Genomic DNA, 13,513 nt, shown 5'->3' with positions numbered 1-13,513 from the left:
AGGGCAAAGATTATGCTATTTTCCTGTTAGCATCCTGGATCTATGGACAGAGCTTTGTATGTGGTCATTGTTTAAAAAATGCTTATTGATAGAATGGAATGACTTAGAGCTCAGACGAGTTTGAATTAGATTTCTAAGATCTTTCCAGTTCTGGTATTCCAGGAGTCATACATTCAGCCACATCAGTAGAACTCAAGCTGATGTCCAACATATTTTGGGGACCATGGAGCTACCATGGAAATAAAAAGTAAATGTATTTCTTACAGCTGCTCTTAAATGAGAAATAACTAAGGACTAACTACAAAGCCTCAGGTGGTGGTGCAGGGACAGAGGCACTGGATTGGCATCCTGATGCCTTGAGTTCAAGTCTCAGAATCTCAGAGTTGGGAAAGACTTCAAAATCTAATCCTCTTTACAACATTTATAATAAAAGGTCATCTGCTCTTTGCTTGATGGCCTGCCTTCTCACACAGCCCATCTCACTTTTATATTTTTTCTCGTTGTTAGGAAGCTTTTCTACAAATCAATTCTAAATCCACCTCTTTATAACATTCATTTATCACTCATGGTTCTACCCTCTGGGACCAAGCAGAATGAGTCCAATCCTTCTTCCATGCGACAGCTCCTTAAATTCTTGATGACAGCTATTCTTCCCCCTCTATGTCTTCTCTTCTTCAGGCTACACACCCCTAGTTCCCTTCAGTCGTGTGATCTTGAAGCAGTATAGATCTTTCATAAGTGCTGAAGAAAGAATTGGAAAGGTTACAGAAGAGCTACCTTTTGGGAGAAAACAAGCCCTGGAGCTGGCCCTCAAATGTGGAAAGCTCTCCAAAATTTCATGTCATATTGTGCGGGGATTGGCAAGGTAGTTTGTCTTTGGCTGGCTCTGTTCACTAAAATAAGATAGCTTTGAGTTATAACAAAGAAAAAGAGATCTGAGCTTTTGGAAATCCTGGAAAATTGTATGGATGGTTCTTTTTATCAGTTTTATGTTTTATTTATTTTTAGCCTTTCCTGAAGAGAATGTTCTAAATGTAGATTGATTTGCTATGTGATGTTTGGGAAATTACTACATCTTCAGCTTCCTCTTCTGGAAAAGAAGAGGATTGAATGCATGGAGTCTTTAAGGTCTAGTCTGACTTTCTGTGTTCTGTGCACCAAGGTCCCTTCCAACTCTGACACCCTGAGTCTGTCAATAACTATATCTTTGTGGATAATGTATTAAAATACATCACGTAGTCCTCACAACTGCCATGGATCCTAATTAATTTATTATTGCAGTTAATCACTACATTGCAATTTAATTCAACAAGTATTCATTGACCCCCTGTTATGTGCCACACACAATTTTAGGTGTTGAGACTACAAATATAAAAGAGAACTAGCTCTTACCCTACAGGATCCACTATTTACTTATTTCCCAGCCAATTATGAACTCATGATTCAGGGTTATGCTATTTTTTTATCTGAAATCAGCCAGTGTGCAAGACCTTCTAATGGCACACCTGCCAATATGTAATACCCACCTACATATTAATACTTCCAGATTATATTGTCAGGTGAAGCCAGGTAGTCTTTAGAAAGGCACATCTTAAATGAAAGTTTATTTTTCCAAGAAAATGTTTTCAACTATGTCTGGGTTGGCTTTATTATAATTTTACATCAATAAATCACTCTGATCTTCCAAGTATTCTTAGCCAACAATCTGACTCTCCTCTTGCTGGGAAAGTAGAACAGAAGGTCCCAGATCAATTCGGTAATTTTATAAGGTGCTGAACCTTTGTTTGGGACATGTCCACAGGACTTGTAAGCCCATTTGTGTCCAATGAACCCAAACTCCATCTTCCCAGAGACCACCAAAGGGCTCCACTAGAATGCTGACCCAAAAGGGGCCTTTTGTCCTCCTACTATCCCGTCCCAAACCTCCCTACCCAGGTCTTTCCCTGATTTTTCTTTCCCAATAATGCAACCTAAGAACCCCTGAGCTGTACCATCAATATCCATTTTATTCCTTTGAGGATGATTGATTGAATCTCAATGATGAGGAAAAAATTGATTGCTTTGACCTGTTAAGGCCTATTGGGATGAATTATTGGGCTCTGAATGCTATAGGTTGGAGCTTCTTTCTACTAGGTCTGTTTTTTTTTAAAAAAGAAGAAAATGGAGGGAGGGAAAGAGATAATTTATGGAAAACCTGAGAACTGAAAACACATGGAGAACAGAAGAGCTAAGAGTGAATTTAGGGACTTGGAACAAAGGATCAAAGCTTGGATGTATGCACAGACCCATTTTCTTATCCCTACCCCTGAAGCCTTGGGGCAGAGTTGAATGAGATAATCTTCTAGAAGATCTTAAATTGCTGGAGAGTTTGGGATCCCAGCCTTGGGATTGCTTGTCTGGCAACCCCAAATTTGGGAATTCTAGAATGCAACCTTTTGGAAAGAGAAAATGTTCCTAAACATTCCTAGCCTCAGGAGTCTCTGGACACATGGTTTCTGAAGTTGGAAAGCAACCCAAGACCAAGTTATGAAATTGGATAGCAAAAGGCTTGAACTTTGGCTTCTACTCTTACTATGAGTTGTTTAGTGAAGATTTGATAAAAAGAGGGTTGTCTCTAACAATTTGGAGTCTGTTTTCCTCCTCCAGGAATCCAAATCCTTGGAGTGGTACCAGAAGGCTTGATGCTTATGTGGATGTCTGGGGAGAAAGTGGTTCTGCTAAGATTGTCAGGGAGAGATACCTCTCTAGCAACCCTAAATTTATTTTCCTTCTAATGCAAAAGACTGGTACAGTGAAACTGGGGGATGTGGGGGATCTGTGAAACTCATTGAAAGAGAATCCTACATTGTTTTGAGACTACTGTGAGCATTTTATGTGTTTTCCATATTTCCTGGGGGGTAAAATAAAGGCTATTTTGTCCCAATATGCATTATTACCTGAAAGTTTCTATGGGAGCTAAGGACCCTTTGGCCCACAAAAGATCAAAAGATGAGTTGTTCAGAGAATTCCCAGAGGCAAATCTGGGTGAGGAAAAATCCACAAAAGGGCGCACTTGGAACTGCCTCTAAGACTGGACTTGTTTCACATAAGCCAATATTCCGGGTTGATAAGAAAAAAAGATTATGTTTGTTATGAATGAGGGTGTCTTTTTAAATTTAGGAGGCACCTTATATATGTTGTATTGAATTATTCCAATTGTGAAGTGATAGAAAATGTTCATTCATATTTCTGTTTGCTTTTGTGGGGGAGGGGCAAACATGGTTAGATAAGGAATCATGTAATATTATCAATGGAGTAGCACAAAGCCAAGAGGATAACTGATTGAGAGTTTACCTTGGGTTGAAAAAAAATGGACCAATAATCAGAGCCCATAGAACCAAGGTGGGTGAATCCCCAGTTCTGCTCAGTTATCCTCTGAAAATAATAGCTTCTTTCCTCTTCCCGCTCTCTACTTTCACTGACCTCAACATCTTTTATGGGTTTAATTTTCATCTCTCTATAGGTGACTCCCAAATCTAGGTGTCCTAGTTCTCCTCTGAGCTTTAGTTCCGTATCATTGGTGGCTAATTGGACAACTTAAACTGGATGGTTCAGAGACATTTGAAGTTCATTATATCCAAAACAGAACTCATTATCTTTCCCCCAAAATCTATGCATCTTCTCTCCTTATGCTGAAGGTTCTGCCATTCTTCTAGTATCTCAAGTTCACTCTTTTTTTCATCCTACATATCCAATGACTTGCCAGATCCTGCTGTTTCTGCCTACTCAATTTATCTCTTACCTTTTTCTGCTCTCGAACAGCTACCACCTCAATTCAGGTGCTTTGTAAATGCCTTTTCCCTTCCCCCTTTTCTAGATATTTCAGTGGCTTCCAAACTGGTCCCCTTCTGCCTCAAGTTTCTCCCTACTCTAATCCATTCTCCACACTGCTGCCAAAGTGATTTTTCTTAAATGCAGATTTAACATTGGTCACTCTAACAATTTCAGTGTTACCGAGTAGGAACTCAGTAAATTCCAGTGGTTCCCTACTGCCTCAGGATAAAATATAGAGTCATCTTTTGGCCTTTTAAAATCCATCACAATCTAGCTGCAACCTATATTTCTAGGATTTTTTATACCTTTCTCCCTTTCCTGAATGCTTACAGAAGCCAAGCTGACCCCTCTGTTCCCCACCCGCTCTCCATCTTCTGTATCCTTACTCTGTATTGTTGCTGTCCCTCATGTCTGAAATGCCCTCCTTCACCTCTATTTCATGGGATTCCTCTCTTCCTTCAAGGCACAGCTCAAATACTACTTTAAGCATGAAGCCTTTTCTGATCTCTCCAGTTGCTAGTGACTTTCTTCCTAATCACTTTTCATTTTAACTGCCATGGGTTAATTTTGTATTTATTCCATGTTTTTTTTTTGTCTATACATATGTATGTTTATGCTTGTTTTCTGTCTCTGCCATTTGAAAGTAAAATACTTGAGAATAGGAGTTGTTTCATTCTTTTGTATTTTTTCTCTACCATCTAGCACAGTGTTTGGCACATAGTAGGCACTTTAAAAAGTCCTTGGTTAATTGATTGGTTTGATGACTCTCTTATTCTTCTTTCTTTCTCATACTCTTTTGTTGGCTTATCATCCATATCACATCCAATAACTGGGTATACCCCAAGGCTCTGTCATGGGTCCTCTCTGTTCCATCTATATGTGGGTTTAATTATAAGCTCCATGCAGGTGACTCCACATCTATATATCCACCTCACTATCTCTCCTGAGCTCCAGTTTAATGTCTGCAACTCTTTATGGAACATTTCCAAGTGGATTTCTCATGGGATTCTCAGACTCATGTACAAAATAGAGCTCATAATCTTCTTCCAAGCTCAACCCTTTTCTGATTTTCTCTTTTTATGACAAAGGTACCACCATTCTTCTGGTCTCTCAGATTCTCAGCTTTGAAATTATCCTTGACTCCTCATTCTCTCTCACCCTACATATCCATTAAATTGCAAATCCTGTTCATTCTTCCTCTGCAATCTTCTTCACATTTGTCCCATCCTTTCTTTACCCAGAACCAACCACTAGTTCACTCTTACACTTTTCATCTGGACTTCCTCTTTGGTTTCCATGGCTCAAGTATCTCCCCTCTCTGACCCATCTTTCATAAAGCTAATAAAGTGATTTTCCTAAAATGTAGGTCTCCCTTACTCAATAAATCCCAATGGCTCTTTATTATCTCTAGGATCAAATGAAAGCTCCTTTGGTGAGTTTTTTAATTTCTTCACATCTGGCCTCAAGCTAGCTTTCCATCCCTATTGTATATCACTCCTAATTATGATCCTTCATTTATCAGTCTTTGCACTGGCTGTTGCCTTATGTGTCATAATTCACTTTCACCTCACCTCTTAACTCTGCTTTTTAAAATCCTTCATTTCTTTCACTGTTCTGTTCAATTGGCATCTTTGGTATGATGTCTTTTCTGATCCACCCAGCTATCAGTGCTCTCCTCCTCCAAGTTAATTTGTATTTATTTTGTGTGTATTTACATAAATAAGTGTTGTCAGGGACTATTTAATTTTTGTTTTTGTATCTCCAGCATCCAGTATGGTTTCCGACTACATATAGTAGGCATTTAATGTGTCTATTAGTTGAATTTTTATATATTAAATATCACATTTCTCAGAGATATTTGATGTAATTTTTTCCTTAGTTATAATTTCCCTTCTTATTCTAGCATCATTGATTTTGTTCATACAAAAAAAATTAATGTAGTTGAAATTACCCATTTTATCCTTCATGATTTTCTATAACTCATGCTTGGTTAAGAATCCCACACACACAAGTGTAGTTGTGAAATGTATCCCTTTCCATCCTCTTGCATTTTAAAAAATTATATACACTTTTCTGCTAAAGTCAGGCATCCAGTTAGGAATCTGATATTAATCATGGTGTAAAATGCTGGTCTAAACCTATTTTCTTACAAATTGCTTTCCAGTTTTCCCAGCAACTCATGTTGAATACAGCATCCTTTCTCAACTTGGACTTTTAAGATGCTACCAAGTAGCATAGAAATTGGTTAAATTTTATTTCTATTTCTGATATAGAAAATGCCAGAGCAGGCATGACAGGTAGTTCTGGTTGCTGGGTTTTGCTTTCAGCTGCAACTAGAGTTTGGAAATGATTACAGCTGTCAAGTTAAATGCTAGAGACAGATTTTGATTTTTCCAGGTGTAACAAGGTGAACCTAAGTGAGAGGATGTCAGTTCATCATTTATAAGCAGGGATTCTTGGATCTGGCTGCAAACTATTCTCCATTTCTTCCCCACCTGCCCACCTCCAAAATAGCATGAGAAATTGCAAGGAAGGTTTTGTCACAAATTAAGGGGTCCAAACCAGCTTGCTGTTTTTATTAGATCAAAATCAAATTCAATATAGTATAGCCGAAGTTGTCTACTTTATTAAAATGGAAACAGACTGTATTTCTGAGTTAGGTGTAGATAACTGTCTTGAAGGATAGGTAGCTTCATATTCTTCCCAGAGACACCAAAATCCCCAATGCAGGGGGGATAGGATAGTTGAATTAAGACAATATCTCAGTCTCATATTCAGTATGTTTGTTTCACTCCCTTTGATATTTTCCCTGGAAGTAAATCTACACACCTTAGATTAATAGCATTTGACAGTGGAGTCTGGGTAAGTGAACTCAGCCCTATCACAGGTCCTAGAAATATGGAAATTTCAGGGCTGGAGGGAGATAACATACCCAAAGAACAAACTACCTGATAAAGAAGAAGATTAGGCTTTGCCTAACCAGCCTTTCAAAACCCCTGGGTATGCGAAGCCCCAATTCAGACTAAAAACAGAAGAAAAGAAATGAAAGGAGGAAGGAACAAGTCTTTATGAAGGGCTCACGTCCTAATGGTGGAAGAAACACATTTAGAAAGTCCCAGTTGCAAACCAGGTAGAAAGACCACTGATCCTTAGGGTGCAGAGGCAAGTTAAATGATAATGTTTTTTCTATGTTTATATTTCCCCCAATAAAACCTCTTTCTGATGTTGAGCCATTTGATAGTGCCAACACCTTTGCTGCTAAGAATTTTCTTTTCTGAGTCTTTAGAAGCTGAGGCTCCTGTTTTGAAGCAGGTTTTATCTTCACAAGGATCACCCCAAAGGATTTTGGTTATGGGGTATGACTGGAGAGTGCTGTTATTCTTAAAGACCTTGGGTACAGGGTCCTGGGCTGTCTGCATCCGGATGTGAGGAGAGCTGCTAGTGGCATTCTTCTTTGATGAGAATATCATAAACTCTTCTGGGAGGAAGTGGAGAGCAGAAGTTGGTGATGAGTTTTCCAGGACATGGGAATTAATGGTGTAGGGTAGTAGATACAGCACTGAATTCAGAGTAGGAAATCTTGGATTTTCTGGACTGCAGTCTCATCTGTAAAATGTGAGATAACAGTCTATGATCTGTGAATCTAATTCTGAGATAATTAGATAGAAGTTCTTTTAACAACCAAAGAGCTCTAGCCGGAGGGCAGAGCCAAATTAGTAGACCTACGTTCTGATTATAAAATCTGTAGTCTGGCTTCATAGGAATATTCAAATTTAAGAGATGGAATTCAATTCATTTCTATTTAACAAACATTTATTAAGCACCTAGCATATGTGGAAGGCACAGAATACTAGATACAGACCTTAGAGACCTAGTTTTCATGCTTTCATTTTACAGTTGAGGAAACTAAGGCCCATTGCCTTTTCTTCTCTTTTCCATCGTTCTGTTGAAGTCTAATGGCCTCATTCCAACTATTTCCTTTACGTTGGGCTGTTCTACCCTCCACATCCAGCAGCACATTTCAGCTTCTGCCTGGGGGTCTTGTTCTCCTGTTTGGTGAGAGTTTAACATATCTAAGTGCCTTCACACCCACCAAGCTGGATCCTAATCATCTACCAGCTGGTCCATGTCATCTTTTCCTGACCAAAAGTCCCCTGAACGTTTTGTCTTCTCCCTATTACAATGTAAGCTCCTTTTGGGCAGGGACTGACTTTTTGTAAGGTATTTTGTATCCCCACTGTTTAGCACAGTGCCTGGCACTTAATAAAGGTTATTTCACTGATTCATTGAAGAAAATGGCACCTTCAGGGAGCTGTCAAGAGTACCGAGTGATCTGATTGAAGTTCTTTCTTGAATCAGCCTCCACCATCTCTGTGCAAGGCCCATGCTGCCCCGGCTTGCTTCAAACCTTTTCTTTAAAAGCCACTATCAATACTCCCGAATTCCAGCTGTCTGCTAGCCCTCATCCCTGCCTGAATTTGAATAATCTCTGAACTAGGTACACCTGCCTCAACCTGTACTGAGATCGATTTCCACAATTATCTGTATCCACTTCCTGCACCTGTTGTGCCTGGCCCTGGGAGTCAATTCCCTGTCCAAGGTCTGAATAAGTCATTGAAATTTTCAATACAATTGGACTACAATTGTTATATTGTCATCTCCTCTAGGGAAATTGCTTTCTTCTTTATTTCTCCATAGACCCAAAGAGTGAGAAGGGGCTTTAGAGCATGGAACACAAGGCATGAATTCTGGCAGAGGTCTTAGAACATAGAATGTTAAGAGTTGGAAGAGACTTTAGAATATAGAATATCAGATGTGGAACAGCCTTACAAGTACCTGAAGAGAGGGCAGCTAGGTGGCTCAGTGGATAGAGTGCCAGACCTTTAGATGGGAGATCCTGGGTTCAAATGTGGTCTCAGACACCTCCTAGCTGTGTGACAAATCCCTTAACCCCAATTTCCTAGCCCTTACTGCTCTTCTGCTGTGGAACTGATACTAAGCATCAATTCTTTTTTTTTTAACCCTTATTTTCTGTCTTGGAGTCAATACTGTGTTTTGGCTCCAAGGAAGAAGAGTGGTAAGGATAGGCAATGGGGGTCAAGTGACTTGCCCAGGGTCACACAGCTGGGAAGTGTCTGAGGTCAGATTTGAACCTAGGACCTCCCGTCTCCAGGCCTGGCTCTCAATCCATTGAGCTTCCCAGCTGCCCCCTTAAGCATCAATTCTAAGACAGGGTTACGGTTTTTTAAAAAAGTGACTCCTCATGTAAAGACTGACATTTGAATGTTTGGACTGAAAGGCACCTTAGAAATTATTGGGGTCCTTATGCTCTCATTTTGCAGAAAAGGAAATTGAAGCTCAGAAAGGAGGTTATTTGCAACCAGTGGTATATCAAGTTGGTTCTGATTCTTTTATTTTGTTTTATTTTATTTTTAAACCCTTACCTTTTATCTTAGAATCAATACTTTGTTTTGGTTCCAAGGGAGAAGAGAAGGACTAGGCAGCGAGAGTTAAGTGACTTGCACAGGGTCACACAATTAGGAAGTGCCTGAGGCCAAATATGAACTCAGGAGCGCTCATCTCTAGGCCTGGCTCTCAATTCACTGAGCCGCCTAGTTGTCCTCTGTTCTGATTCTTTATTAGCAATGATTTTCAGGCTACTTGCTTCACCTTTCTGAAATTCAGTGTCCTCTTCTATAAAATTGGCTAATAATAACTCTATTTTCTACCCTCCTAGGGTTATTATAAGGGAAATACTTTGTAAACTTCAAAAATATTGTTGATTAAATTTTTTGTTAAAATGGGAGTTGTTAGTATCATTTTTAATAAACTCAGGTTGCACAGTTACATACACACTCTTACATAATACAAATGGGTACTGTATGGTTATAGACAACAGTGGAATTTTTGTTTTCATTATGTCTGACTTTTTGTGACTCCATTTGGGTTTTTCTTGGTGAAGACAGTGGAAAGGTTTGCCATTTTCTTTTCCAGCTCATTTTACAGATGAGGAAAATGAGGTAAACAATATTAAGTGACTTGCCCTGGATCACACAACCAATTAGTGTCTAAGGCTGGGTTTGAACTTAGAAAGATGAATTGAATCTTCCTGGGGCCCAGCACTCTATCCATTGTACCACCTAACTGCCCCATCAGTACAAAGAATCCTATACTGTCCGAAGAGGTTCATCTGTCCCCAACCTTCTGGAATTCCTCTTCTGCATATATTTGATTTCTCTTTCCACATCCCCTGTGAAGCAGATCCAAGTTCCTTATTCCCTTTAAAATCTAAAGAAAATGAATCATGTAACCATGGAAAAATATTCTTAAATAAATAAATAAACGACTCTAAAATAAAATCCGTGGGACCTGACAACTGTTGTCAGCTCCCCAGTAGTGCAGAAGTAGAATGAAGACTGGTCCCAGAGACCCAAGTGTCTCTAAGTGAGCACACTTGGGTTTCTCTGCTGGATAGCCCGCATATAAATCTAAACCCTATCTTGCCACTGAGCATTGTGGGTTATCCAGTGACTGCTACTTGTACACCTACTCTGTGGGATCCTCAGGACTGGCTGCTCTCTAGGTCATTAATATTAGCTATGCTTGGCCTTTGTTCAACACTTTGATTTTTAAGGTCCTTTATAACCTTTTCCAAAACTTATCCTTGCCAACAACTCTCCTCAATCAGAATCATTCTTATGTTATAAATAAGGCAGCTAAGATTCACGATACCTTTTAAGGCCTCAGCACAAGTTCCACATGAAGCTTTTTAAATTTTCCTCCACCCCCAATATTCCATCAATCATGACCACTTTCCAGGATATCACTTAGCACTTTACTGGGTAACTTTCTCATATGTTTACCATGCTCTGCTGTAGATTATAGGTATGTGTTTATATTGTATTCCTCTATCAGATTATAAATTTCTCAAAGACAAAGACTGCCCTATCCAAACTTTGTCCCTCTGACACCTAATACAGTATTGAGCAAAAAATGCTTTCTAAATGAGTGAATGAACATGGCCTCTCCCTCCTTAGCTCTGTACTCAATATGGATCAAGGTCACACAACTGGACAAGGATACACAACTGGTTTGTCTCTTCCATTATTACAACCCTTTGTATGTCTCAGCTCCCTACCATCATTTTCAGTCAACCTGTATTGATAGCCTTCTATATTTAGGATCTTGTTCTAGGCAGTAGATCAAGAGATGTATCCTCAGAGGGCTCCTGCATTCAAGAATTCATTGAGGAAAATAGCCAAGTGACTCAGTAGATAGAGAGCAATGCTCAGAGATGGGAAGTCCTGGGTTCAAGTCTGGCCCCAGACTCTTCCTAGCTGTGTGACCCTGGGCAAGTCACTTAATGCCCATTGCCTAGCCCTTACTGTTTTGCCTTGGAACCCGTACTTAATATTGATTCTAAGACAGAAGGTAAGGGTTTTAAAAAAAATTCATTCAGATCATGCTTGTAAAGTGTAAAGTGCATGCAATAGGCACTATATAAATGTTTATTCTCTTCCCCATTCCTCTGAAGGGGCTTATAGCCTAGAAGGGCACAGGAGCCAAGAACCTTCTTCTTTAGTACTCTAGGTGCTGTGACTTCCTTGGTGTGAATGCTCCTTCCATTGGTGCAGTTCTGAGACAACCCTGATCCTTTCATCTCTCTTTCTCTTTCTCTCCCTCCTCCACTTCCTCCCTCCCTGTCTCTCCCTCTCCATCTCTCTGTCTCTCTTTCAATCTCTCTCTCTTAATTTCTCTGTATCTCTCCGTTTCTCTCTCTTTCTCTGTCTGTCTGTCTGTTTCTCTCTCTCTCTCTCTCTCTCTCTCTCTCTCTCTCTCTCTCTCTCTCTCTCTCTCTCTGATACCAGTCTTCATGAGTATTATCTGCTGGCCAGCTCTCTGGTGCTGATAAGTGTCTCCAAGCTGGGCTAGATCGGTCCTCAGACAACAGACCCATTCTACTTGTTTATCCCATCCTTGAGACCTTTCTAGCTTGGTGATTCAACCTGCTAGCACTCAGCCATCACTGGTATAGCTTTTAAGTACTCAGGGTCACTTCTATACCACAGTGGGACATCAGAAGACAGGAGGACATGAACAGATAAATAGCACAAATTTGTGTATGTTAGATGCTGGATAAAGAGAAGCTGCGCCACTTTGTTTCTCTGATTCTCCATTTCCTCATCTATAAAGTGGGTATGATAATGTTTTCCCTTCCTACTTCATAGAGTTGTTGTGAGGAAAGTGACCTTCTGATGCTTGAGAATTAGAAATTGTCCTGATTTTGATGATTACAATCAGTGCTCTAGAATTGGGGACGATTGAGTGTTGGAGCTGGAGTCAAGTCTTGACAAGTTACTTTACCTCCCTAGGTCTCAGTTTCCTCCTGTATAGAATGGGGATAACAATCCTTGTCCTGCTTTCCTCACAAGGTATTTGGGTGGAAGGGGGTATCAAAAGTTGTAATGGAGAAGAAAGTACATTGTAGACAACAAAATTTAATGCCGATATAAATCATCATGTGTCAAGTAAATTATTTAGGGGCCTTGGATCCCGAGCACTCTTGTGGTAGGACATAGAGGTCACAAAGTCACATGCCAGAGCCAGAGGACTGTCTCCACGGAGGGATAAGAGGAGAGAGATCTCTGGACTTCTGTACCTCTCCCTCTCTCTCTGAGCCATCCAGGCACTGGCTGGAATCCAGAACCTGATCCTACCTTAAGTTAGAAAGACTGAGACCTCTCTCTCCCCTATCTATTCCTCTCTCATTACAAATAAATGCTGATAAATCTGGTAATGAGCCTCCAGATGAATTTTTATTGCTAACAATTACTATTCCTGTTGCGATCATATTATTGTCATTCATATAGAACTCCCCTCTAGGAGATGGGAAATCCAGAGCTGATTATGCTTGCTTGTGTCTTTCCTAGGACTGCAGAACACCCATCTCTAAATGATACAAGATCTCCAAGAAAACTTAGTGACTTCATGGCCTAGCAATCATCCCAGTCTCCGAGTCCCCTGTACACCATCCCTTCAGGATCCGCCTGAAAGAACTCTACAGAGCAGAGCTAAGTGTCATTAGAAGACTTCTATGTTGTGAGATCTTTCCCCTTGTCCTCCCACTCTTGACTTCAAGACAGCAGAAGCCCAGGCCCAGCAGCATCTGGCCACTCCAGCTTAGCCCATTCCGGATACCATGGAGTATCCAGGCCCATCTCCTTGAGGTTTTATTTTCCCTTGTGCCTGGCCCAGATGATCACAGGATGAGCCTAGTTCCAGCCCAGACAACCCCAGACTTGACCAGGCAAGCAGCCCAACCAACCAGAGACCCTGCTTTGGATGCAGTGGCCAAACCCAGGCCTGAGGTTTAGAGGTGCAGTGGGGAAGCAGCCTGGCCCAGCTCAGACTGAGGTCCAGAGAAACATCGGATTCTCTGATCCCAAGAGTCACTTGGATCCATGACATGACCTCCAATTCAGTTTTCTCAAGATGGAACTCAGCCCTGAAGACCATCACTCAACATGGGGTAATGGAAAAATGACTGAACCTGGAGGCCAAATACATGGAATCAAATGCCAGTTCTGCTACTAACTACCTTTGTGACTTTGGGTAAATCACTTCTCTGATCCTTGGTTCCCTCATCTCTAAAGTGAGGGGTTTAGTTTAGACCATCTCTAAGGTCCTTTCCAGCTGTGAA

The 13,513-nt window shown here is 40.4% G+C and overlaps 1 protein-coding gene across 1 annotated transcript in view; it reads left to right on the top strand.

Moving 5' to 3' along the window:
* GSG1L (GSG1 like) overlaps nt 1–13,124 on the top strand; it is a 364,295-nt gene extending 351,171 nt beyond the window's left edge. Inside the window, exon 7 of the mRNA XM_044656746.1 lies at nt 12,744–13,124. Within this exon, the coding sequence (XP_044512681.1) occupies nt 12,744–12,766 (23 nt within the window). The 3' untranslated portion in view covers nt 12,767–13,124. The remainder of the gene's footprint in view (nt 1–12,743) is intronic.
* Nucleotides 13,125–13,513: the final 389 nt, after the last annotated feature.

Source organism: Gracilinanus agilis, chromosome 1, assembly GCF_016433145.1.
Source record: "Gracilinanus agilis isolate LMUSP501 chromosome 1, AgileGrace, whole genome shotgun sequence".
Classification (NCBI taxonomy): Eukaryota; Metazoa; Chordata; class Mammalia; order Didelphimorphia; family Didelphidae; genus Gracilinanus; species Gracilinanus agilis.
Note: the sequence above shows the minus strand (reverse complement) of the source record. Positions and strands in the feature narration are given on the sequence as shown.